The 26,601-nt window shown below is 42.1% G+C and overlaps 2 protein-coding genes across 5 annotated transcripts in view; one reads left to right on the plus strand and one right to left on the minus strand.

Annotated features, from left to right (window-relative positions):
- The window catches only part of Zir (Zizimin-related), a 187,497-nt gene that overhangs the window by 57,651 nt on the left and 103,245 nt on the right, over positions 1 to 26,601 (plus strand). For all 4 annotated transcript variants that reach the window (XM_067357863.1, XM_067357862.1, XM_067357864.1 and 1 more), the window contains exon 20: positions 19,745 to 19,867. In XM_067357863.1, the coding sequence (XP_067213964.1) occupies positions 19,745 to 19,867 (123 nt within the window). The remainder of the gene's footprint in view (positions 1 to 19,744; positions 19,868 to 26,601) is intronic.
- Positions 143 to 24,732, minus strand: LOC105678247 (uncharacterized). Its single transcript, XM_012377424.2, has 4 exons — positions 22,118 to 24,732; positions 3,486 to 3,740; positions 2,982 to 3,211; positions 143 to 2,153 (listed from the first exon to the last, which is right to left on the minus strand). Exons 1-4 carry the CDS (start codon positions 22,257 to 22,259, stop codon positions 1,827 to 1,829), a joined length of 954 nt encoding a protein of 317 aa, XP_012232847.1. The 5' UTR covers positions 22,260 to 24,732; the 3' UTR covers positions 143 to 1,826.

Raw genomic sequence — 26,601 nt, forward strand, 5'->3', positions numbered from 1 at the left:
TTCTGATAAAAATTAAATTTGATATTTAATTAAATTACACAAAGTGATAATTTTTAGTTATTTTTTATAAGAGACAGTTGATCTTCAGATTTTCGTAAAAATATTGCAGATAAAGTAGTATCTCACATTCTTCTTGTTCTCGAAAACTAAAGAAAAAAAAAAAAAAAAAAAAAATACGGAGGAGGTGCTTGAAGCGACTCTGCAAGCTTTCTTCCGTGTGTGGCGCGACTAAATTGAAGATTGAAGGCGCGCGTAATCAGTAAGCAGGCATGGAGTCGTAAGATAGACTTACCTGAGCCGACGGAAAATGTCATTATCGAGCTCGGTGTCTCGTGAAACCGATTCGAATCGGCGCTCGTTACGCCGCCCTCGGGACGGACGGACACTCGACCCCGTTGAAAGGTTCTCGAGGGCGTCCTTTCAGACCAGCGATCCTTAATTAATCTGGAAATCGAATCGAGGACAGGAAGGAGAGTCGCAGAGTCGGCGTGCCGATAGATCGGCTCGAAGGCGAAGAGGGAGGAGGGATTCGTTTGGTGAATCCGAGACGGTTTATGTGACCGTCCCTATCTTTCGACGGCTTCCTCGAGAGACGCGCCCTCGCTAATTTCTCCTTTTATTGTTTACCCCGTTCCGAGTCGGCTCCCCTTTGGCGTCTTAAACTGCTCTTATCTCGCCGGCCTTTATTACTTACACAAATTATGTATATCGGCTCCTGAGGGCTTTTCTTCGCTGTACAAACGCCGGCAAAGGAAGTCGTCGAATCACGAGAGATCCTCGGATAGCCAACTTATTGACTTACTCCGCTTGGCACGATAGAGCTTGCAACCCGTTGATCGTGATCGCAAATACAGAGTATGCTTCACAGTTACTTGAATCCAATATACTATAAATCGGTGAAATCAAATTGAGCGTAAATAATATTCAACGAAATAATATTACGCTAAAGAGGATATTCTATCTGGTTTGCAAAAAGTATGCCAAATAGGTTGATTAAATTATCGTTTTATTACTGCAATCGCTTCGATGATAATGACGAGACATAGATCGTGTAAAATTGCAGCGGAACAAAAGCGTCTTTAATATCTTTTACGTCACATGCCGTGGAGGAAGATCGGATGTGGAAAATATAGTTCGATTAACCACACATTACGCTATACGTCGACATCGAGCCGCACTTAGAGGTTACGGCTCGTATACATTTATATTTATTTAAACAATACTGGTCTCCGATGAATGATAGATACATACATCTCTCGGACGCGACGTTCTCTAGCTGCGTCATTTTTCCGCTGTTCCTTCGAAAAATCGCCCGCGATTTCGCGCGCGTCCCTGCGAATCCCGATAGATCTCACATTTTACTTTCATCGTGTTCCCCGTTGTCCCTCCAGTCCCCGGTCCAATTAATTATACACGATAATTTGTAATGCTAATCCACAATTATACACTATGTACATTGCTGCCGCGCGTCCGCGTTCCGACCTACTTTACGTAATGTTGTATTGCTATCGTCGTACCTCCGAGTTATCCGCTATACGATATACGGGATGTTCTAACACTGTGTATACATGCGAGTGAACGTGTACAGGATGCGCGAAGACTCGGGACATCGAAATGTATATCACACTCGCGCCATGGAGATTACGCGCATACATCCGCCGGCATCACGATCGTCGATTAACACGCCGAGAGAAGCCGATACGCGACGATATGCGACATTTTCCCGATCGCGTGAACAGATAGAGGACATACGCACTAATTAGCACGAGTATCAGAGATGTTGGCGCCGCGGACTTTCGGTGTCGTCGATCGAACAGCGGCCGACATTAAACACGCGCAAATCTATCGCAACAAATTACGCGAATTACAACCGTCATCCAACAGATCAATGCCGAATAGGACGCGTTCGACCTTGAACCCGATTTAGGAGGTTCTTGAGCGAGGGGTTGGTTATTGGCAGCCAGAGTAGCAATTTCGACGGTATCGAGGACCTTGCCATTAGCGATTCCTGGTAGTGTCGACTGACAGGTCAACTTCAGGGTGCCGCTGGGAAAGTGGTGCCGTTCCAAGCGCATTGTCAGACCCAGTCGCGTCGTGGTGACCACGCTTTCGTCTGTATAGCTTTGCAAATCTTTGGTCCAAGCTCTGTTCACCTGTTAAGAACCAGCCAGAGTTTTCATTTTAAAGTTTATAATTCGAAGTCGTTTTAAATCGTTTTAATCGCGATACTTGTATGTTTTCATGTTCCCCAGATATTCAATATTCAAAATTTTTTTTAATTCAATTTTTAATTTTTGATTCGCAAAATTTTGAAAGAAATTTTGGGATAATGTACCATCTGTATTAATTTTTTCTTCTTGATCTACGATCTGTATTACCTCTATAGCATATTTTTGCCAGTATTGCAATTTGCGACATATTTTTGCGAGTTTATTTCAGAAAAGTTAATTTGCGGCTCGTAGCTTTGTTAAAACTTGAATGTACAGCCGGTCGACGAACGAAATAAAAATGCCCATACGAAGTGACCTCGCTTGACAAATTGTCGTTGAATAAACCGAGTAGTACCTTCTCGCGAATGACATGCGCAGCATAGCATTGAATAATGGGAGTTATGTGGTTCCTAGTTCACCATACTCGCGAAAGCGAGCTTTTTGAAGATGAATTACGTTATGCGATTAATTACGAAATTTTGCTCGCGCTTCGTATCGACCAATGCTACAGGAATGTCCAAAAGTCGTCGGATAATATTTCAAGAATTAATTTTTTTAATTTAGAATATATTTAGTTATTAAAAACCGAAAAATATTTAATGCTCAAAATTAAAGGAGATTTTTATTGCAAAGCGAGCGAAAAATTAGAAATGCAATCACAGAATGTGCACATAGATTGCTAGACGCGGCTTGTCCCCTCGGATTTATGCGACTCCTTGAAGGTTTAACCGGCGGAAAGCTCGTGCCAGCTCGCGAACATCATCGACTCACCTCTTTACCGTTCAAGAAGAACGTTAAAACTGCCGGGGGGTAACTTAACCCCGACGTGCACTCCGCTTCGAGGATTTCTTCGAGCTCGTAAGAAGGTCGCACTCCCTCAAGTATCGGGGGACCCTTGGGTGGTACAGCCACGCTCATGTTCGCCTCTCTGTAGTCTGTTTCAAAACTCGGTGCTTCGGACGACACCTCGCAACCGTAGGATCCCGCTAAATTTATTTCACCTGCAATATAGTAAAAGAAAAAAACTAATTGTAAGTTCAAAATGGGAAAAAAACGAGTTTTTTTATTTTACAAATATTTTTAAAAGCTACACAAGTGATAAAAAAGGAAAATAATTGTTCTGAAAATCAATTGTCGACTGCTATTTAACGTCAATTTTCACTCATGATGATTATAATTATTATTTTTTTTGTAAAAATTTATTGAAGAGTGTATGAGAGTTTTGTTTTCACTATGAGAAGTGTACGATTGCAATGTTTTGTAAATGTTGCGCACCATTGTTTGGACCCCAAAGTGTCACTTGATTGCTGTCACTCTTGCTGAGGTCGACATGCAAGCCGTTGATGCCATAATCTCTCAGAGGTATCGGCGCTGCCGGCATAAATTTGAAGAACTCTATGCCGTCTTTGTACCATGTCACCGAGTACAACTCCTTGCCGCTTAGATCGTACTCGCATCTGAGCGACACTTTCTCCCACCGTGGATCAACGATGCTGGGCACCTCCAGTTTCTGTATCTCTAATCTGGCACCTATACAAAAATATGAACGATTTCCTTATTTCTAAGAATGTGTTATAATGTAAATCTCAAAACTTTTTCTATTTATGCTATAAGATAACAGCGGAACAATTTTAATTATTAAATTGGCTGACAATTATAAAAATCGAAAACATTGCATTCGAAAGAGACTTCGGGAAAAACGTATTTATTAGTAGAAAATTTTGACCACATGATGGAAATCCCAGCGGAAAATGGCTTTGCGACGTGTGCGCATTTATATTTATCGTGCATTCGCAGGACGATCGGAACAAATACGGCGGTAATTAAAAATATTCGATCAACCGAACACAATTGAGTGCTGCAAAGCAGGCTAAAATTTAAAGTGGCCGCGAGAGCCAATTATAATCACGCATGCCTCTTCAGAATACTGACAAAAAATTTATCCGCACACCCTCTCTTTCGCAATAATAATAGGTACAATTTATAAAGAAAATGTAAAAAAATGTGCATTAATTAATGCACTTGTGATAACAATTCAATCATTTTACGTATCAAACACTTAATACAAAATATAAAGCATCATTTTCAAAATTAATTTAGAGAATATTTTACCTCTACTTTTTGTTCTCAAATAAATAATGATTATTTTAAAAAATAGAGCTTTTCCTAATTAATAATTGTTATTCTTTTTCCTTTTTACATTATGCACTTTCAACAAGATGAGTCTGTGTATTTTTTTAAATGACTCGTGTTTTTGTAAAGAGATAAATACGTTATTTAAACTACTTTTTCTTTCAATCTTGTTCGTATACCTGGTAATTAAGAATTAATGACACACTCGCGTGTCGTCGAAGGATCTGTCGCGTCACTATATCATTTCATTAATGGATTATCTCGTACATCACTGATATATTATTTACTTGTTTGTACTCATCTGTTAATATTATATTTATTTTTGTTTCGTATTACTTCGAAAAAACAATACAATTGTACATATGTACACGACGTAAACGTCAGTTTTATTATTGATAAAAATATAGAGATCTGAAATTCCATTTAGGTTTTTCTGCAGAGTTTTGGTTTATCTTTATTTAAAGACAATGCGCACTGTGTTAGCAGAATATTGAAGAACAATTAGAAGAGTAAAATTGATTGATAAAAAGAAAGAGAGAGGAGGAGTTATTTTTTCTTCTTTCACGTGTGTCAATATATAGTGAACTACGGTTGCATAGTCACGTAGCATTTATTGATTTATTTTGAGAACCTTGTTTTGATAACGCTCAATTTTACAATGATGTTTGCACCGATGTTTTATATCGCTTTAAACATCGCTTCGTATTTTTCTGTTAAACAAGCTGGGTCACAAAACCAATATGTATGTCGAATTGGAAACTTTATATTGAGTAAAATGTTTTACGTTTATTATAACATCCAATCTTTATTGCTACATGTGGATGATAAAAGCCCCCGTAGTTTCTCTACGTATTATATATAACTATTTTTCCTTTTAGTCAAGAGTTCCTGTCTGGTTAGCAAGTGGTTTCGCGGCGGTTTGACCATTCGCTTCGCGGAACAATGACGAGTCTTTTTAAATAATTCGTCGGCTTTTCAAGGCTTTGTGTTGCAGTAAGCAGTAGTTAACCGGGAATACAATAGAGCCACGCGGACCCCTTTGACTGTGTCCTGTTAGTCCGCGGGATATGCACAGGCCCGGCTGGCTGGCTAACAGCACGTTAGTTTTGGAGGGCAAACTCTAGGATGAAACTGCGGTTCTCCGCTTCTTTCCCGCGCGTGCCTCTGATACGAAGTACTCGCTTCGCATTGAATAAAGTACGTATTGGGATACGAATGCTTCCGACGTGCCTCGCATTCTGAACACATAAATATTGAACAGCGTGTCGAATGCGCAAACGCGCAAAACGAATATGCAAATGAAAAACTGACATAATACGGTTAAACTCGGTGGAGTGCGTGAATTTTTGCAATAGCATTATCTATCGTACAGGTATATTTTGTAAAACATTACAATCGCCGTACAAGCATAAATTAAAGCTCACCCTTTGAGATGATTTATTTATTTAGATTTCCTAATTATGTTACAGCTAGAGCGATGATGCGCGGAATGAGATCGGTGAATTGCTAATTCAGCGTTAACTAATTCTGATTGTCGGTGGAAACAGTGAGATCTCATAGCCTGAAGGCCGCCGACTCGCGCGTTTCTGAAGGAACGTATCACGGTGCATAATCAAGGTCTGTAGTCCTTTCCTCGAATCTCTCTATTCCCCCGTTTGCGAGCACGGGCACTCTTCTCGCGAGCCAATTAAACCGGCAATTAGTTTAATAATTAGCGAATTAATTAATATGCCACGCGACGGGCCGGATGGACCGAGTCTGTGAAGACAATGGGTGGGCGAGCCCATTCCCCGGGGTCGACGTGCCGTCGAGGGCTGTCGATTCGCGGTTCCTGATTAAAGACTCCCACGCGTATCAGGAAATCCCGAAGGATCAAGAGCGGCGGGATTCCTTTGAAGTTCGAGGATTGATTCGCCTCGTCGCGGGTCCGGATGCGGCAGGATACGGGGCTTCCTTATTCGCCGCGTCGCTGATCAAATGCAAAGCCGATACTTTGAATTTTATTCCGCGCCGTATCCGACGAGGTCTAATTTTACTTCGCCCTCTTTCCCTCTTCTTTTTTCTTTTATCATAATTTCATCACTGCACGTCGTTTATTCCAGATAAATTATTTCACTGTTATTTGATCCACGGGATCAATAATCTTCATAGGATGCATAATCTTCTCGTAAACAGCTTAATCTGCACAATTTTTCTTTAAATTTATTTCTGACTTACGTTAGAAATGACGAAATAAATTACTTTTACAAGTAAAGGTATTATTTTCAAGCTAATACTTCGTGTTACTTTATAATTCTTGGCGTTTCAAAAATAAATTATTCTTTTGTACAATACGCCGCACCTTTTTAAAAATTGCATAGAAAAACTAACGGTTTCATCGATGTATTTATTATGAATAATTTATGATTTGGAATGCCATTTATCTTCTGCATGATGTTATTCCACGGTATGCGCCTTCTCGCCTGCAGCTGTGCGGGCTTACAATTCAGGCTTACGAGCGCAACAGCTTCCGATGCATAGAACGCGGCCAAGTTTTCCTTATTCATTGCACGGTTGATCAAATGCAAAGCCGATACTTCGAGTTCCATTCCATTCCGCGCGTTTTACACCGCGGCGAGTAAAAAGTTTCGACGATTCATCGTCTCTCGTTTCTTCGCCTCTCGCGAATAATAGCGAAAATCGTATCTGTCCTTTCAGACAGATGTTTATGTTTCAGCGTAGCTCAATGGCATTTGCAAACTTTTTATAAAGAGTATATTTCCAACAATAACAGCAAAGAGGATGTAAGACGAAATTATTTCGCAAGTAATAAGAAAAGAATGTAGAAGAGTAGTCGGTATTTTATATGCATTACGTATAATTTCATCACGAATGTAATTTATGATGAAATTTTATGAAATTTTATTCTCATTACACGTCACTGTAATAACATTTGTAATTGTGATGATTGAAATTGTTTCTATGCAATGTCAATAACGCTGGATATTCCAACTGTCAAAAATAAATAGCTCGGCGCGATAACTGGTGCATTAGTCACACGTTATTGTTTGCCCTTTGTGCCATTCGTTTTTCTCCGCCCGCGGGACACCGGCTGCATTTCTGGCTGTCGCGAGCAACAGTTTCCGGTGCTCCGTATACATAAGCTTTTCCGATTTGTGCGAGTCGTGCGGTGAACGCGACAAACTATCGCGCCGCGCGCGGCGGTCGGCCGCCGTTAATCGCGTTATTTGCCCGCTAATTAAGCGCGCGCGATAAATTTGGCGCGGAGGTAGGGGGCGATGCATTTATTTGTTCATTCGCCACGTCGACACGTCGATACGCTTTGCTCGCGATTCTTTTTTGCTGCCCATTGGGCGGCCAGTGAGCAACGACCGCGGCCAAGCGCATTCGTATTCGCTCGCTCGTTCTCTCTCTCTCTCTCTCTCTCTATCTCCATACTTCTCTTTTTCTCTCAGAGGAACAGCGGTATTACGGGGATCGAGAGTTGGCGGAATAAATTTCTGGTTAAACGGACTTATGTACGTCGCGATTTATGAAAACCCTCCGGGGCGCGCCACGTTTCGCCCTGCGGCATGGTAAAACGCTCAATTTTGGGAAATTTCTTGTTGGATGTTAACAGCAGGTGCATCCGCTGCGAATTAATTCAGATTCTCTCGTTTTGTTCGATTTTAAATGATTTCAATATGAATTATTTACACCGATGGAAAGTAAAAAAGGAATATTACGTAAGCGTAGATGCAAAACTCAGATGCATTTAGGAGAATCATCTGGTTGAATTAAAAATGTCATTTCGATCTTTATATTCGTTTTTATATTCTTAACCAAATGAGAGATTCTGCTAATGAAATCTCAGTTCTGGTCTGACGTCTACGTGTTGTTTTGCTTACTTTTCATCAAATGTATTTATGCAAGAATAAAAGCAACAGTCAATTTTCAAGCTCCGTTCCTCATTGTTTTATGAATTCTATTTCATTTATAAAATCACATCAATGTTTTAAATCACTATTTAAATTTGCAATTTATAATTTATAACTTTATAAAACGATACTATGTAATAACTTGTAATTTGTTCGCAAAAGAAAAAGTTGCGTAAAAAGAAATATGTGAATATTGGACGTATGCGTAACAAAATTTACGATACCAGTTGTCATTGATTGCTCGTATTTAATTTCAATTACTCGCTTATTCATGAAAATCGATTGTTCATCGCACTTTTAATTAGCATTGTACAATCAGTGACTGCAAAGAAAAAAACGGCGATATGAAATTTAAAAACAACACGATGCACGCAATTACCACGTGCGTAATAATTTACACCGCAATTAGTGATCCCTTTTTCAATCTTGTTTTGTGTGCGGATTAAACGTAAACACGTTTAACACTCCAAAATGCAGTAACGATCGTTATTATTTTTATCGATACGTGCAAATTATTTTGATAGAACGCAAGCGCTTTGCGAGCATTTTTTTATGCTGTTATTCTATTTTTTTAATTTTTGTGGAACGAAATTTTTATACTGCAAGTGTATATTGTATTTAAACTGTCGCGCAGTGTATTGTGTATAAAGAAGAAAACGTAAAAAGATAAAAATCCGCTAGGACAAAATATAAAAATACATTGTATTATTTCACTTCTCGCAAGGGACATTAAGACAAATCGGTCTCACTTGTTACTCACGCCTTGATGTAACTAGTTTAAGGGTTAGGGCATCGTTGATTGGCATGAATTGCTCGAAAATTCAAGAGTGGTTGTGGGAAGACGGTTGGACCCGTCTTTTACGAGATGTGGGCGGGTCGAGAGTCAAATGGTCAGCGCGAGTTTCTCGACCGGCAGAAGAGACGTTGCGCTTCGTCAAACGTTGCGCTTAAGTAACTCACACAAACGCATTCTTCATAAGCAACATTCCCTTCCGCGTGCGTATACATGCAATGCTAAGGCATTCGAGAGCGCTCTCACATGGCGTCGCTCTTGCAATCAGTTTAGTCTTAAACATCTACGGCTGCCTTATCGCTATGCATATTCACCGCCATCGCGATAAGCGTGTATATTAAAGCTCTCGTGCTACTCGTATGCGCAAAATGAATACCTATGCGACTACACGACGTGTCGTGCATCATACGATACGCTATGTAACAAATATGTTAATTTTGCGTTAGGACGTGTGTTGCTAGATTTAGGAGAATCTAACCTATTTGACAGATTTAGGAGAGAACTTGAATTATTCATTTATACTTATTAAGTGCACTCGCATTATCTTAATTCTTATTTATGCGTTGCGAGCACTTTCTCTCGTTTAACAAGAAGTATAGTCCGTTCTTTAACCGTCATATTTCATGGCTGCGAACGTTACGAAGAACGCGAATGCCGTTAACGTCGTAATTAGTCGTTTTAATTGGTCGTATTATTGTTTATTGCGGTTTATTACTCCGCCATCGAATGCGCCACGAAGCCTCCTCTCTCGAACGTAATTTCTCTTGTAATAATTATCGCATCTTGAGCATGCTTACACGCGTAATTCACTCGCTGTCTCGCAGCCGAGCGCACGCACACGCATTCCATTTTGAATCACACACGCGCGCGCGCGCGAGTGGATATTATAAACGAGACATATGCGGCCGCAATTGGCTGAAATTAGTGACGACATTGTTCAGTTTGCCCTCTGCCTGCAATTGCCTCTTTAATCGCCGTGGAGGAACGTTTCCTTTACGACACACTCATTTCATAATGCTCGCTCGCCATTAGCCGGCAGATGGAGTGTCTTATTAATGTTCATTAAAAAGCGTTGCGATTCGAGTGACGTCTGAGTACCGTTTCGCATTTATTTAGCAAACGTCGCAGTCTTCGATTGTGCTTTCGGATGCAAAAATCTGAGAGACGCTTCATTTACGTATTCAATATTGAGACTGCTATAATTTAAAAACAAGTACATTGATTCTTCAACCGTACTTGAATCTTTTATATTCTTAAAAGATTATTTTATAATATTTATTTATGCAAATATTTAAGAACGAAAGAAAAATATTTATATATATATATATATATATATATATATATATATATATTACAATACTTATAATATATAAATATTCATACATATTATAAGATCTAATACTATTTGCAAACATTTATACAATCGAGTCTATATTAATCGTTATCTTACATTTCCGTAAAATGTTCTACGTTTTGAAAGTCATCTTCGTGAATCGTGATTGCATGACCACCGAAGGTTTTTGGGTAACGAGGCAATTAGTTCGTACATAGCAATCAGCTCGAGCCAATGAAACCGTTTTCCTCTAAAATGAAATGTGACGGGAAGACCGCGAATGGGTACTTTCACGCTAAGCACTCGCTAAGTACTCAAACGAGAACGTTTGCCACTGGTCCACTATATTGCGTTGTGCCGATTGAACTAACAGATCCATCGAATAGCATCTGTGCAATATAGAAATTAAATATTCATTTTAAAATAAAGTCAGATATATTTCGTTCGTAAATATGCAAAATTAAAAGTTCAGAAACATTATTAATAATTCTTAATTTTCTTTACTAAAATATCATTAATTAGTAACAATTTCTAAATAACTTTTACATTCAAAACGGTTTACATATCAGAGAGAAAATTGAAATTATAATGCATCTTGATATTTTCATACGTTAATTTCGTACGTTAATTGGTTGTCGGTTCTCACGCGCAAAAATAAGCCCACACGAATGATTGATATTAAAAGGGGAAAAAAGTCCATTTTACGCCCATATACGCGGTGAGATATCGTTCGGGTAGCGCTCGTCGACATGAAAAACGTGAGCGGGATTTAATTCGGAACTAACGACGGCGGACGCGATAAGCAGGAGAGAAAAGAGAAGAGAGAGACAGAGAAAGGTGGCGGTCCGATAATTGCTTCTCAAAGCCAGGCTATCCTACGCCGCTCTTGCTCTCACTCTCGCGCTCCCGGACGACGGTATTCCGGCCACGGGCTATGCATTAATTCGGGAACGATCCCACGGGATGGAGTAAGGAATGCTGTTATAGCCGACTCGAGCCGCCGCCGTCGTGTGCCCGTTCCTCGCCAAGTTCGGATAATTGCTTACGAATTTACCCAACGTTCGCTGACCCCCACGTACGTTTTCTTGCCCAGTCGCTGTCGCTGTGATGCTGACAGCGCGTAGTAGTGGTCACCGCCACGGCCACTACTCTCCCGTTCGTTGCACAGCTGCGTCGACCGGCCGACCGGCCGATGCAGGTGCGCGATCTCCGGCGTCCCCCGAGGCGATAGGAGGAGGGTCGCCACAGCCGTGGAGAGACCTTTGTCGTCTTCCGTGTAAATTAACCATCGGATGTAGATCGGTAGAGTGATATTTATGGTGTCTCTTATGCAGAGAGCACGCAGAGTCGCAAAGCATTAAAGCGAAGTCCGATCTGCATATCTCCTTCACTAACGTAGTCTAGGAATTTTGAAAAATTTTCTCAGCATATTTACGGTATACGCACAGTATTTGACCTCAATTTTTACTTTTACGATATTTTTTTATTAATTGAAAAAGAACTTGTTTCAAATTAAGAACCAATTTTTCTTCCTTTGGCTAAGAAATCAAAGTATTTTTTTCTCGTTATAACATTTGAAATTTTGCTTACACTACTTTCAAAAGGAACAGTTTAAATATTAATGAATTGAAAGTTTCTTGCCTCGTCCGCTGCTTCTGCATCAACTTTAACGTTCCGTCTCGCAACATTTTGAATAGAATGTTGCAGGCACAATGTCGTCTACCGAAACGTCGAATAAAAATTGATGCCCGAACAAACGGCGAATCAACTTGTATAAATGATGCCGAGACGCGACGTACTACGGAAAAGAGAGCAAACTTTTGATGTCTTTTCTGTTTCGTCTATACGCGAACGCGGCACAATGATCTCCGCGATTCTCGCAAATTTCTTCCTTGCAGCTGCGGCAACAACGGTGCAGATGCAAATACAGCGTTTGAGCAAGAAACGTAATACGGCATTATATACCGGCATTGTTGTCTACTACCGCGCAAAGTAAGCAGCAGCGGGGATAGAGGTAAAGCAAATTTACGGTAATGAAACTGCAGCAAAGTAAGTTGTAGCAAAAGGAAACGTAATTAAATCTGTCTAATTAATCTTTCGGTCATGGTCCCACACGACAACTGCAATCCGTACCATATCCAGCGCGCTATCTTTCCTCAAAGACATTTCAAACGACGACCATCTTGCTTGTGTTTGTTCCGCGTATTTGATTAAGGTTCAAGGGAGCTGTTCCGCGAGCGTCGTTCAATTTGCCGCTGAAGTAAAATAACCGACACTGCTAATTTGCCACTGCACTGTCTTCTTATTAAGCGATTTCGAAGAGGGATGTTTCGCCGATAACGCAGCAATAGCGGAAACAATAAATATTGGATTTTGAAAATAAATTGTAAATCCTGCGCGAGAGCAAACTTCGCCGGGGAAGGCGATGCAAAGTTAAACAAGAGAAACTGAGACGAATTTCAGTGTGACGTACAGTTTCGAGTGCGATACGAAGGTTTTCTTCGGCGGGACGATTTTCCTCATATTTATTCGCTTCTTTTGAAATTGTCGTCGCTCTGTACCGAGTGCGTACTCCTTTCTGGATCCCGTAGAGGCGCACAATTGCGGCGCACCAGACTGCGGAATGACAATGTGGGCGGAGGATAGTAATCACGACAATAGAGGAATAACCGTATCCGCTGTTGCCTAGTTTCATATAACGAGATTGCCGATGATAGCAATCGCGGTCGCGAGCGAAAGAGATGTGTTGTACGTCGAGGGCCTTTGAGTCCCCTAATTAATGCTGCGCGCGCGCTTGCGGGGCTTTCAATTGGACGGCGGGCTTGATGCTCTCGAAATGTGACTATTCGTAATGCGCGTATACGTGAAACTTTAGGCGCGCGAAATAGAACTGTCGTCGTTTGTTCGTTGCGCAAACTTTTGCACAAATTGTTTATTGTCGCGACGACGCTAAGCTCTACAATCTGCATATCTGATAAGAAGCTGTCACGCGAGTCGCGCGTTTGTTACACTTAGCTTAGTTTCTGCCGCATTTTATTTTAAGATGCATCTTAGACGATTGCAATCTTTTTTTATACCCTTAACAATATGTTTCGCGTTGAAATATTTAATCACACTATTAGAATAAAGCAATTTTATCGCAGAAACTCAAGCGTTTAAAATCAGACAGTATTTAAGAAAATAATTTATACAATTTTCAATTTAATTTTAATTCGGTTTTTTAATTGGTTTTCCTTGACGCCGGATATTTCTAAAGTTACTTTTAATATCGTTACAAGAGAAAGTATGTTTTTTAAGAAAACAATTAAAAAATTAAACATCTATTTCTGCAATCGATAACGAGATCGTGATTTTTTTGAAAGCAATTTCACGTTACCTCAGCTTTCGTGCGCAGTCGTCGCGGTTATCTCTCGCGATTCTCTCGCGGCTTTTGCGGCGGTTCCATAATTTTTAATTGCGCCTCCCATCGCGCCCTTTTGTTCCGCCAGCCCTTTTTTTCCTCCCGCGGTGGCGGTACTCGACATCGGCAAGATAATGAAGCCCCATCGGGACGACGGGGTATACACAATTAGCGCGCTCATGACATCGCCGTTGTTTCTGAATGCCAGCGAGCCAGAGCTCGCCAACCGTACTGCATAACCACTCAAATTTGCAACAAGAGAAAATCTCGGCCGTGATTGTTTCACGATCGTTTCGTGCGACCGGTGCGGAGATTCCCTCACGATATAATATTTGCTCTCTCTCTCTCTCACTCTCTCTTTTTCTTTTTCTCTTTTCTCTCCCTTCCCCTCCCCCCCCCTCTCTCACTCTTTTTCGCGCGCAAATCCTTTATTGCGTTCTCACATACTCGCATCCCTATATTTTTCCAATTTTTCCCTTTAATTCCCTTGCATGTCGCATGTACGTATACTCTGTAATTGCGTGGGACGCAACCTGTCGGACGAAAACGTCACGCGTGCGAGAATCAGCCGAGACTCGATCCGTCTCTGTGTTTACAAAACGGCATGCATAAAGCAGAAGCGCGGTTTGCAGCAAGGGCTTTAACCCCCTCGTTACGTGCTGAGCTGCAATTATAATTTTATTGCAGCGGAAGCGCGACTTGCCGGGGCCCCTCCTTGGCCGACTAATCCCCCCGCTTTTCCTTCACTCCCTTCTGCAGAAATGATACGACGATGACGTTGCAACGTCGTCCGGCATATTCATTTAATGTCCGACGGTGAAAGAGCTTCCGCTATCGGACACCGAGTGCTGTCCGATACGGACGCTTTCGTCGCGACGCTTTCGAAAAGCATCGTTAACGGCCGATCCGGGTCAAATGCTTCTCGCCCGGTGTGCCATACACACGCGCTCGCGCGCTCTGGTGTTGCTGCAGGCAGGCAGCGCGTAGAAATCCGCAAACGCGTATTCCTCGTGAGCGCGTTTGAGCGAAAGCTCTCGTCGGCCGTCGACCGCAACACGCACTCGAAATGTAATGCATAGACGTACTTGCGCGCACAGACCGACCGCGTGTGCGTTCTCCCGCGCCCATGGACTGTAATTCGATTATTAATTTAATAATCAATCATCGGCCGATGCGAGGTACCAATCGTATTAGTGACGCTCTGTTAAATTACGCGGATCGCCCGTGAAACGATGGAAGAAAGCCAGGCTTTTTATCTCCTACACATAATCAGACGCAGCGTATTGCGTTATGCTTATGATTCGAAAATTGAGTAGATTTCGATTAAAACAAATAAAGTTATTGCGTGTGATCTGTCGATTTCAAAATTTGTAGATTCGAAAATTTAGAAAAATGATAAAAATTTATGCCATAAATCCACGAAATCAGAATTTTTAAATAATAAAATGAATTGAAGTCATGATAAATTTAAGATATGTTAGAACATCTATTGTTACTCATAATTAAGCAGACAATAGTAATTGTATACGCGTATGCACAAACAGGTATAAAATTTCATCCCTTTATCTCCGAAATGCAAACCCGCCATTGAGCCGCGCTCTTCCTAGGATGCAAAATTGAAACAATGTACCGCGGGAATTTAAGCGTGCTGCATCCGCAAGCTTTGCAGGCCTGCAACGTGCCACGAAACCATGTGTTTTTCCTCGATCGATTATCGCTCCCGCTCCAGCGGATGTGCCGAAATGCGGTATGCATGCGCGATCGGACGGACGGAGGGGGCCTTTAAGCGAACGCGAGATCGACAGCCGAAAGTGGTGCTCCAGCGTGCCGGGCCCGCATCGTGGCTCTCGTTTTCCCATTGTTTCTGCGAGCGACATCGAGCACGCGACGCCGAATAATAAATGCGATCTTCCTTCTCTCTCGCACCCCCTTCCACTCGTGGAGATCCAGTTCGGTCGCGGACAATGGCGATCGAATGTACGAAACGCGGAGAGAAGAGTTTCTCCATTACCTCTCTCGCGATGTCAATTACGCGTCGCTCCGCTGCCGCGGAGATGGAGAGACGGAGTGAGAGGGAAAGAGAGGACCTCTCGCCGTCTCCTCCGTCGCGATTCTTTTTTTCCCCCCGCTTATTGTTTTGTCTCGTTTAATGCTAGAGAAAGCCACTCGATTAACGTCACGCGGGGCACGTGATTATGACACAAACTCGGATCTTCATTAACGCGCCGGCAGCCTCTACATCGCGGATCGCACTTCAAGTGCTTCGCTATGCCGTCCGCGAGATAATGTGGTACCGCTTTTGCACGGGAATCGTTAGAATCTTACGGCAATTTTTGGATGACGCATAAAAAAGCTTAGTTTTTTTTTAATTTTAATAAAAAAGATTTTTTTTCAGAAAAACGAGATAATGTTACTTTTTGTTGTAGCATAATTTATTTTATTAACATGTATTATTTTTTGTTTTGTTTTTTTCTTTGTCGTCTGTATTTTTTAAAATTATTTATCTTTCTACACAACTAGTTATTTGTTACGAGTTTAATAATTAATTATGCAACGCGTAATTGTGACACTAAAATATGTTTTACGTAAACTTTTAAATGCTTACGTTTGCTTTATTCAAGTGTCTTTTTAATCAGTTCAGGATTGATTCGCGACAAAGCGCAAAGTTCAAGGGAACACAAACGACGTAATGTAAGTACACTCGTCTCGATTACCACAATTGCCGCAACTCACGGAACGTCATACAACGGCGTGCGCTCAGCTCGGCGGGAAAACAAGTAGCGTGGACGCACTGCGATCGATAGGCTAACTCGCTCGTAACAATACAACCAATTATGGCAATTAAGTGCGGAGACAAATATGAAATTAATACTTGAACCCTGTCACGCCACGAAACGCCATGATTCCCATGGTGCCATTAGCAACACGCGACGTATGTGTACACGGGAGTGTATGTGCGTCACGTGTGCGTGTGCACATGCGAGCATAATAACCGACCGATAATTTTGGTATCGCTTTGCGCACTAGTATTACGGGTGCCATTGTTAATTGCGGCTATTGTCGCGAGGTCAGATATTCCGACGTCGGCGAAGTTAATGCCCTACATTTTAGACCAGTCGCACATCATGGACAGATACAGAAGAGAGAGAGAGAGAGAGAGAGAGAGAGAGAGAGAGAGAGAGAGAGAGAGAGATATATGAGCGAGACGAGGGAATAGTGCGAGACGGAGGGAAAGCGCGCTATTGTGTCTGCTGATTGAATCGAGTTGCTTGCATTGTCAATCGCAACCGCGCGACTCGTTTGCTTCAAAACTAGCGGGTGCACTAGCGGCGTCATTTAAAAACATCGCTTTCACGGTGCGATGCATAATGCAGAGGTGCTTTTATTTCCTCGGAAGTTATGACATATGGGGTATCCGTTATGATAATGCGCCGGTATATACGCGGATAATGCACCCCGTGCACGAGTGGTAAGACCACGAACGATCCACGCATACATATGCCGTGGTTTTTTTCTTTTTTTTTTTCAAGGTAACGCAGGTGTAATTCGTATACGATTGCCGGTAATGGTCGGAGCGCTGCGGATTTGCGCTGTTGAGGATTCACGTCGAAGACTGATCGCTCCCGTCGCGGCGGGATCTTAAACTGTCGTCTCGAATGCACGACCGCGGGCATTAAGCGACGCGGAAGTTCGCCGGAAACCATTTAAATCCCCTACGGTGACTCTTTCGAATTAATCGCCGGCGTGAGATTGGATTTACCGTTCGCCACCGAGGGCGGGATTATCTTAGGTGCAGGCCAAACATCGTCCTACGCGGGATTGGATGGGTCCTGTGCAAGAGCATCCTCGGCGACGCGGCGCGGCGACTTAGCAAACGCGGGACCGGCGGAGAGCCATCTGTCTTATTGCCGATGCGCGCCGCCATCCCCCTCGATCCGTCCTGCCCTCCCTGTTCTTATTCCTTGCGTGTTTACGTATGAAAATGATGCACTCCGGCGGATGGGCTTGGTGTGTGCACTCTGCTTTCCGAATGCGTTCGACTGAAGCACGAGGGGTACGGCCGACTCGCGCCGGAGTATGACCCACATTATGCGCGCTTCCATTACCACGCTGTTATTATCCTTCCCTATTCGCAAGGCCATTCTGCGAGATCATTAATCTCGCGTACCTAGAAGCGACTATTAAAGGAATTATCTGAGAAGTTCGTTATTTTAGGGACGATACTCATAAAGAGAAGTTTTTAGGGTCCTCCTTAATCGTCTACGAGCGTGAATTATCACTTCGTTAAAAATCTATAATTCACTGACCTCCGACAAGAATAAAAAGGACAAAAAGTGCTGAGCGGTCTAAAATAACATATCTGCATGCGGTAATTCGCAGAAAAAAGAATAGAACAAAGGGAACAAAGGGAACAAAAGTACTCTTGAAAAATTAAAATTTTTGATTGTAACTCTTTTTTTTTTTTTTTTAGAGTCAAAAAACTGTAATAATGAAATAAGTTATTTTGCGATAATTGCAACTAATAATAAACTTTTGCAATTTATTTAGGTGTGTATGGATATTTCGCTACGTTTCCTCTTACAATTAGTCAGGATATATTACAGCGATCGTATTAATGAGTAATTCGATGCTCGCTCGCAATTATAAAACTTGTGCTGTGGATATAACTTTCAATACGAAAGTTGTACGCGCCCGACTGTATTATGGCAATGAACACAAACGTAGGTGACTTGACGCGAATCGGAGCTCTCTCTAGTGTGTGCAATATTTGTGCACTTACGTACATGCATCGTGCACGGAGTGTTATTAAGCATGATAATAATTCGAGTGGAATACCGCAACCCCTCGTAGCGACCGATCGCAGCGCGGCGATAAGAGCGAATTAATTCCGTAATGATGCTAGCTTCGCTAGAGCGATCCTACTCGCGTCACGCACGCACCCAGCAGTTACATCGTTTCGCGTCTGTTCTCAGGATATTATTATACAAGAATCCATTGCTTTTTACTCGGACTGATTCCGCTGTTATAGCACAGTTTCATCAAAACTTTCCAAACAATCCCCGATACGGCCTCGCAGTAGCTTTTCTCGTATTAACTGTAAAGAAGCACCTGACAATAGTTTAGCTCAACTTTTTTCAAACTTTTACAGGAAATGTAATTTCCGAAAAAATTTATAATTATAAATTGAAAAGATTTCAAAAAGATAAAACATTATTTCCTAACATTATTTCCCTTTAGATATGTATTTTACTTCGAAGTTTCATTCTTGATTTAAAGATGATTAATATTGAAAAGAATATTGTTCCATAAAATTTTTCTGTAGAATAAATAAATATTTTGCCATGTATGATTATCTATAATATTAATCTACGCCTTATATAAAATATTACTTTCTTTTTCACTGAATATGAATATATGTATATGACTTTCTCGTCAATACAGCTCTCGCCATCGAGCGATGATTCGTCTGGTAGCATTCGCATGGGTGAAGTCACTTGTACTGTAATCCGCGGATATAGCTTGAATCTTGCTCGTTAATATCACCAAAGAGGCGCAGATGAGGCTATCGGCTATCTCTTGAAAATGCTGCGAATAGGCAGATAGCACAATCAAATGTAGCTACAGTTGCGAGATATTACCAATAATCTCGTGTGACTACTCTTTTCGTATCCGTTACGTATTATCTGCCACGACGTCACAGCTCATTAATTAATTTGTTTGATCAACATAGGTATCAGCTGTTTAATTACTTTTAATTTGAATAACATTTTATTTGGAATACATAATATTTATTATTGTAATGATTTTGTTGAAAGCCTGATTTGCAATAAAATGAATGATTTCGATAAGTTTATTTATTTGTAAATGTCACTATGTTATTATTTACTCATCTGTATGTTTTTAATCTATGTGTGTCACAGCACACATGTCTCATTTAATCTGTATCTTTTTAAACAGGTGGACGGTGACGCTACACAGCTCGGAATTCGCTGGAATCGATAAACCGAAGGTGCGAGAGGAGGAAAGTATCCGGCCGGTGGCGAGAACGATTTCACGAGTGATGTGGCGGGTCAACCAATGGTAAGATTTTAATGATACTAGACCGAAATCCATTCCTCTCTTCCACAAACACCGACGGATGCGCGCGTCTCCGCGGGATTACGCGTGCGAACGCGATATTCTAATGGACGGCAGACAGCCGGCCTTTTCTCGCGCATTTAATCGAACGGGTTAAAACTACCGTTATTTGCGATGCACTTCAATCGTATTGGCTGCCGTTTGCATAATCGCCTTCGTCGCCCGCCACGTCGCATCCGTCTGCATCCGCGCGCACCTTTCTTTCGCCGGAATCTCTCTCTTCCACATCCGGGGACATCTTTCCTCTCTCCTTTCCGCGATCGTTCTTCTTTTTCCGTCCGGGTACGTTTCCCGTTCGTGAAAACGATCGCGTTTCTTTGTTCGACCTGAGAAAAGGGAAAAATTTAGGACCAACGATCGTATTTGATTTATATTTGCCGAGCGATCGAATTTTGCGACGACGAATCGTCCACTTTGCCCGTCTCTTAGGACTCGATCGCACTGCGGTCAGCGCAAAGCGCGGACGATCGTTGCGCGGACGAATCGTCGCAATTACGATTTCTTGTCAGGATCGGATTGTCGTAGATCGCCTGCGTTTACGCGAGTCCTACGACGTCGGTGACACTGGGGTTACGTGCGGCCCTTTTACGAGAAAATAAATGACGCGCTATGATCGCTTTGAGTTTTGCACGTAACCGATTTGAATACATTTTCACGCAGCCGTAAAAATTGCCAGTTTTGCTTCTGACATACTGAAATTGCAAGATTGTTTCCACAGCGTGAAATAAAAATATTTGTTTCGAGAAACTTATAAATTCCCAGTCATGGTTATATTTTTCTTGCGAAGATTTTTCTTTATAAAATAATCTTCGTGCGAAGCAACGCCGTCTATTTTTATATGCGAAATTCTTCGATGAAGGGTGCATTAAATTACAATTGAAGAAAACCGTCACGTTACAATTGGATTACTATTTTTATATGTGAATACCTTCGATGGAGGGTACATTAAATTACAATTGAAGATTATGTAGAAAATATTCATGTTACAAATGCAAAACTAAGAATTATCGTTTGCGTATGATAAAATCCTTCTAAAAGAGGATACATTAAATTATAATTTACAATTACGGGTGGGATATAAAACTATTGTATTACAATTGCGAGCTTTTATATAAAATATACGTGATATGCGCGTCTGCGCGCGTGGATTTCGTAACTCAATATAAAATCATCTCGCGTTATCAATAGTGCGGTGCACGTACAAAGCGATCACCGTTCATATCCGCGGTAATTGTCCATTGCGCGTTATTAATACAACTTAATTACTGGTAAGCAATCTGCGGCATATATCCGTAACAATTCCAATCGCCGGTTGGGATGTGTAATAGTCCTGAATTCGCGGTTGTGCTACGAGCCCAAGCGCTCTGCGCGCGAATTACATCGGTTACGCTAAGTTTGCCGCGTTACGTTGACACGAAGTTCTTGTTAAATTGTCCCAGCTCCCGCTTGTACGATCCTCGAAATACATATACATGTACGTACGTATGTGTGTATATATAAATATATATATATGTTATAGATGTTCATATATAATATACATGTAGAACATTGTATATATCGTTCAAAGTGAAAATTTCCCACCGCGCGTTCGCTTTAAATGTCACTGAATATTTATGATCCCAATCTCTTTTCAGCCTACAGTAAAACGAAGTTTGCCTCCGTAATAGCGATGGGGTGCGCGTGGCGTATCCGCGATGACTTTAATAACTAGTTAGCGGATTAATTGCGTCACTTTGTCACCGTTAATTTACCTATTAAGCACTTATCGGCGGAATGACGTGTCACGGTCGCGCGACACAATTATTCATTATGCTAATTGCGCGCGGCGTCGCTATATATAAATCTTGCCCGGTCTTTCCGATCGCGTAAACGCCGCCGTGATAATTCAACATTTACACCGTCGTTAAAAGCAGCGCACCCCGCCACTATTTAAAGAGCCGCTCATATTTATCTCTTAGGATAATTTAAAAATGAAATCTCAGCATTAAATATCAAATTTATATTCGGTAAAAAAAAAACTTGAAAAATTCAGTAGGATTAGTTGCGCCATTGTGGTCAAAGGGTATAACATGTAAATGGCCGGACGTTAAATGTATTAAGAAAAAGTAATTTATGTGACGAGGGGGTGCAGGGGGAAGGGAGGTGGAAAAGAGCGACAGAAACGTCGCCTCAGCGAGATTAAAGTTGTCTCACCTGTCGTCAGAGAGGAGCAGAGTAGCACCGACAGTAGTACGAGCTGCATTTTAGTCAGACACTTGCCGCACCTGGAGCACGATTCGTCGCCAGGCGAAGTGGCGCTCCACTTCTTCTCCATCTGCCCCCTCGAGTACTTCATTGTTCACTTGACATTTGCGCGGGAGGATAATCGCGGCCGTTTGTGCCGACGAGAAAAGAGAAGGAAAGTCACACCTTGGAAATTCGCGCCGCCGGAAATGTTCACTTAATCGAGTCCGCCGTAAAGTATTCCTCAAGATTTCTCGGTGCCACCTTAATATTCTTTGATCCTTACGTTTAGGGGATTCGTCTTGACGTTGTCACATCTTTTCTGAGAAAATTATCGGCGTCGGATGCATTAGAAACGATCGGATGTTTGCATTCGAATAGTCGATTCGATCAAATCAGGAGCGAGATTTCTTTGCTTTCTGCGTTTTTCGATTCTTGCGATTATTTGTATCCAAGGAAATACCAAATATTAATTGTTTAGCGGGGGAAAAAATCCAGTTCCAATTCGCGTTCAGATTTAATAGAACGCGTGAAATTTCTCGCTCATCGCGTCATGATTTATGTTCGCGCCATGATGCAGTCTTTTCAACTCGCTTCTTTCGAGAGAGTCGCAAACCATTCGGCCAGGGATACCGCAGAAAACAGCTGCTGTATCACTGCAATCCGCGCTTGCCGGTTCAATCAAAATCGGATTATTGCGTCGGATTTTTAACATCCTCACGGTTTATTTCATCAGCGAAATTTCGCTCGCGGGCGGGAATGTTTTTCGACGCCGCCGCTGCCGCCGCCGCCGCCGCGCGTTTTTCGCGAAAGCCACACGAGTAATAACCGCACTTAGCTTTCGTGTATCCGCGTGAAAGTAGTTTCGCTATTACTCCGCTCTGCCTCGCTCATTCCGCAAGGGTCCTCGCGAGCTTAACGATCCTCCTTTTATTGTCAGTTAGACAGCGAGTGTTCCGCCGTAAACGTACCGTAATGTTTTTCGTTCTTCCGCAACTTCCTCCGAGCTTTCCCTCAGGCGCGTTTGCGAACTTTTTACACCAAGGTTCGCTGTCTTCCCCTGTCTGCTTTTTTTGCGCTTGACGTTGCCCAGGTGCGCGCCGCGCTGCGAGCCCACGTATATCTCCCCGTCAAATGGATCACACCCTTACGACGCACGCCCTGCCTTCTCGCATCGCATCGCGTACCTCCTCTGCGACGTGTGCATTAGCGCCGCGTCTCCTTCGATCTTCTTTAATTAACGCGGAATAAGCACTCGTCTCGACGTCGAACGTTACTGTGTCTCGAGAACACCGGGTTTTGCGTTAAATTTTCTTTTTTTCAATCGAACGAGTGCGAAACAAAACGAGACGAAATGTTTTCTCTCACTGACGACTCTTCATCGTTGATTAGTCGGCTCCTCTTCCAGCCGCGGCTCGTTAGTTATATCAAAGCGAAAACTCTCGCGAGAGAACGGCACGAAATTCCTCGCCGCAAATTTCATCCGGCGTTTTGCAATCACCCGCCACGCGAATCCTTTTTTTATTTCGGTCCTTTTTTTTTTTTTTTTTGTTTTACGAAGAGGGGAGGAAAAAAGCGGATCGTCGGAGATCAGCGAGCGTGAATTTTCGTCCGCGCTTATTTCGCGGTTCGATGAGTTCTTCGCGAATTTTTTTTCCAGCGCCGCGAGTTTTTTCCACGGATCGGAATTTCTCTTGACGTTTGCAAATTCTCGCAGAGATCCGCGAGTGCAGCGTCCCGAATTCGTACCCGCGATGTACCCACCACCCACGTGACGCTCTCGCCTCTGACCACGTGCCGCGATCGCGATTGTCCACCCCCTACTTTCTTTTGCCGCGATACAGTCCTATCGCAAACGCGACTCCTCGCATCGCGCTTGATTGTCGTTTTAATGTTTAAACCGAAAACACTGTTTGCGAGTTCGCCAGTCGTCACTACATCCTTTCACCGGTAAATCTTCGTGCATATTCCCATGAGCTCACTGTCACTTCTAAACACACCCTTCGTCGGACTTTATCAACGACTGGGATGGAGTCTCTCGACTCAACAAGTTAATTCTTACTATTATCTCACCGCCGACGCACTTTTTGTAGAAACTTTTTTTTTTTTTTTACAGCCGACAAGAACAAATTTTATTGAAAAATGTATGTGTTTCGCGATTACTTTTTTATAAAAATTTTTTTTCACGTCGCGTTTGAGAGGAACAGGAGTCAATTCATACAAATGTGCGTAATGCCGCGTGTTCACATGTAGGGTAAGTTTCGGCGTTATCACAGGTATCGGAGAACCTTTTCCATCGGCAGTTCGTAGTTGACAGAAACCCTTGGCGGGAGCAGTACAACGAATAAGGTGCCACTCCCACCCGCGCATGCTCCACCACCACTCTCCGAATCATGATCCCCCTCCCTGCCTCTCTCTTGCTTATTTTCTCCTTTCCCCGTCGTCGAGTCTCCCTCGTCTTCCTCCTCACGCGTGATCCCCCCTCATTTACTGCGTTTTCAAATCGTTTTCTCTTTGTCTTTTCTTCGTCGAACTATCTTTCTTTGTCCTTCCTCTCTCTCTCTCTCTCTCTCTCTCTCTCTCTCTCTCTCTCTCTCTCTCTCTCTCTCTCTCTCTCTTTCTCTCTCTCTCTCACTTTCACCGTCCCTCTGCAAGTAATCGCACGTGGTTCCCGTCAGAAAGTGGGGTGATCCATAAAGCAATTAATTCGGATAATAAACTCGGCCCGAGGGTGATCTATCCTCGCTCTCCTCTCTTATTCGGAGAACACGCCGCTAAATCCTTTTAGCGACTTTCTTCTACTCGATTCGCCTTGTCTCTGTTCAAAAATCAGCTCGTCACATCGAAAGCTGTTTTTCTATCTCACACGTTGAACGGGCTTAACCCTTTGGCCACGTATGGCGTGCCAGAGGGATGTGCTCTGTCAGAACGGAACAATAGATTTACGAGATTACGCGGATTTACCATGTCTCTTTTTCTACGCTCTACGCTCGACTAATATAAAACTCATGGTTTGCATTCACGGTCTGAAGTGCACTCGACATAACAATTGTTAACTATGTATTTAATTATATTTTTGAATTTTCATAAAGCAATTTAAAATGAGGAAATAATTATTATTGCGAAGGAAAGTAAAAAAAAAGATTATTTTTAATTTTCAATTCAATTAGTCTTTTTTATTCTTTTTATTTATCCTCGTCAGTGGCGCACCCAGGATATTTTTTCGGGGAGCAGGGGGGGGGGGGTTAAAAGTCACACACACAAAATGGAACAGTATGATCAAAAGTCACGATAATTTTATATTGCACACTAAAAAATATAAAAATGTTACATCATTTAATAAAAAATACAATTTATTTTTATAGTAGTATAATTATAAATTCATATTGAGTTTTCTTGGTTTTTCTTAAATAATCAGATTACTGGATTGCTTAAATAATCAGAAAATTTGTCTACATACATATATGGCTGCTAGATGTTTCTTAAATAACTTATTGAAATCTTTTTACAATATGAATATCTTAAAGTAGATATTATATACGTTCGAACAGCAGTATAGCTGGAGAAGCTGTCATAATTATTTGTGTGCAAGGATATTGGCGTGAATTTGAATTATTAAAATTGTGACTATGGTTAATAACAGACAAAAAATTCAAATGTTTGAACGCATTTTATTTAACTACAGATGTTTTACTTTTTGCTGTTAAGTTAATAAAAAAATAAGGTATATTAATTAAATTTCGAGGGGGGGGGGGTTAACCCCTCCCCCCATGGGTGCGCCTCTGATCCTCGTAATTAATAATGCTGAAAGGGAAAGAAAATAAGCTATCAATTTGTTTATTGAGATTCATTTTATAAAGAATCAATTTAATTATTCAACGACGATATGAGATTCGAAATATCACGCGTTCTAACGACACACACCATCACGATCCGTTTTAATTTGTTAAATGTATAACATCGCTCTCGCATCTGCATTAGCGCAACGTGTCTAGACGCTACTTGCATAAGTTCCGTGATGGCGTCCCTTATTCTCTGGGCCGAATGAGAGGATTATTAAAGAAAGGCAGCTCCTAGTGGGCTGCGTAATAAATCAATTAGTTTAAATAAGGAAGCCTAGCGCGTGTAGATAGGGAGCGGCGACGTCGCGTCCCATGAAATAACGCTCCGCTCTCGCAGCCCATTATTATGGCCCACACGGCGGGCGAACCGCCGTCGATTGCGCCGATAAATTAATTGCGCGCGATTGATTAATTAAAATGCCGACGCGACGCCAACGTGATCCCAATGCCGAGCGACGGAAATATTATTCTAATGCTGCCGCTTTGCCGGTGGATTCGCCGATGAATAACTGAAAACCTTCAAGTTACCGTTCAACCGTCGCTCGTCGCCAACCGCGACGGGTTAACATCGAAAACGAGTCCGAGCGCGCGTTGCACTCGCGTTATTTCAAT

The sequence above is a fragment of the Linepithema humile genome, chromosome 6 (genome assembly GCF_040581485.1).
Source record: "Linepithema humile isolate Giens D197 chromosome 6, Lhum_UNIL_v1.0, whole genome shotgun sequence".
NCBI classification, from domain to species: Eukaryota; Metazoa; Arthropoda; class Insecta; order Hymenoptera; family Formicidae; genus Linepithema; species Linepithema humile.

Excerpts from the sequence above, each read along its gene's own strand:
- LOC105678247 (XM_012377424.2), bottom strand. The coding sequence starts at position 22,259 with ATGAAGTACTCGAGGGGGCAGATGGAGAAGAAGTGGAGCGCCACTTCG. Across the intron at positions 3,212-3,485 it reads ACTTTGGGGTCCAAACAATG|GTGAAATAAATTTAGCGGGA; the intron begins GTGCGCAACATT and ends ACTATATTGCAG. Across the intron at positions 2,154-2,981 it reads TCTTCTTGAACGGTAAAGAG|GTGAACAGAGCTTGGACCAA; the intron begins GTGAGTCGATGA and ends GGTTCTTAACAG.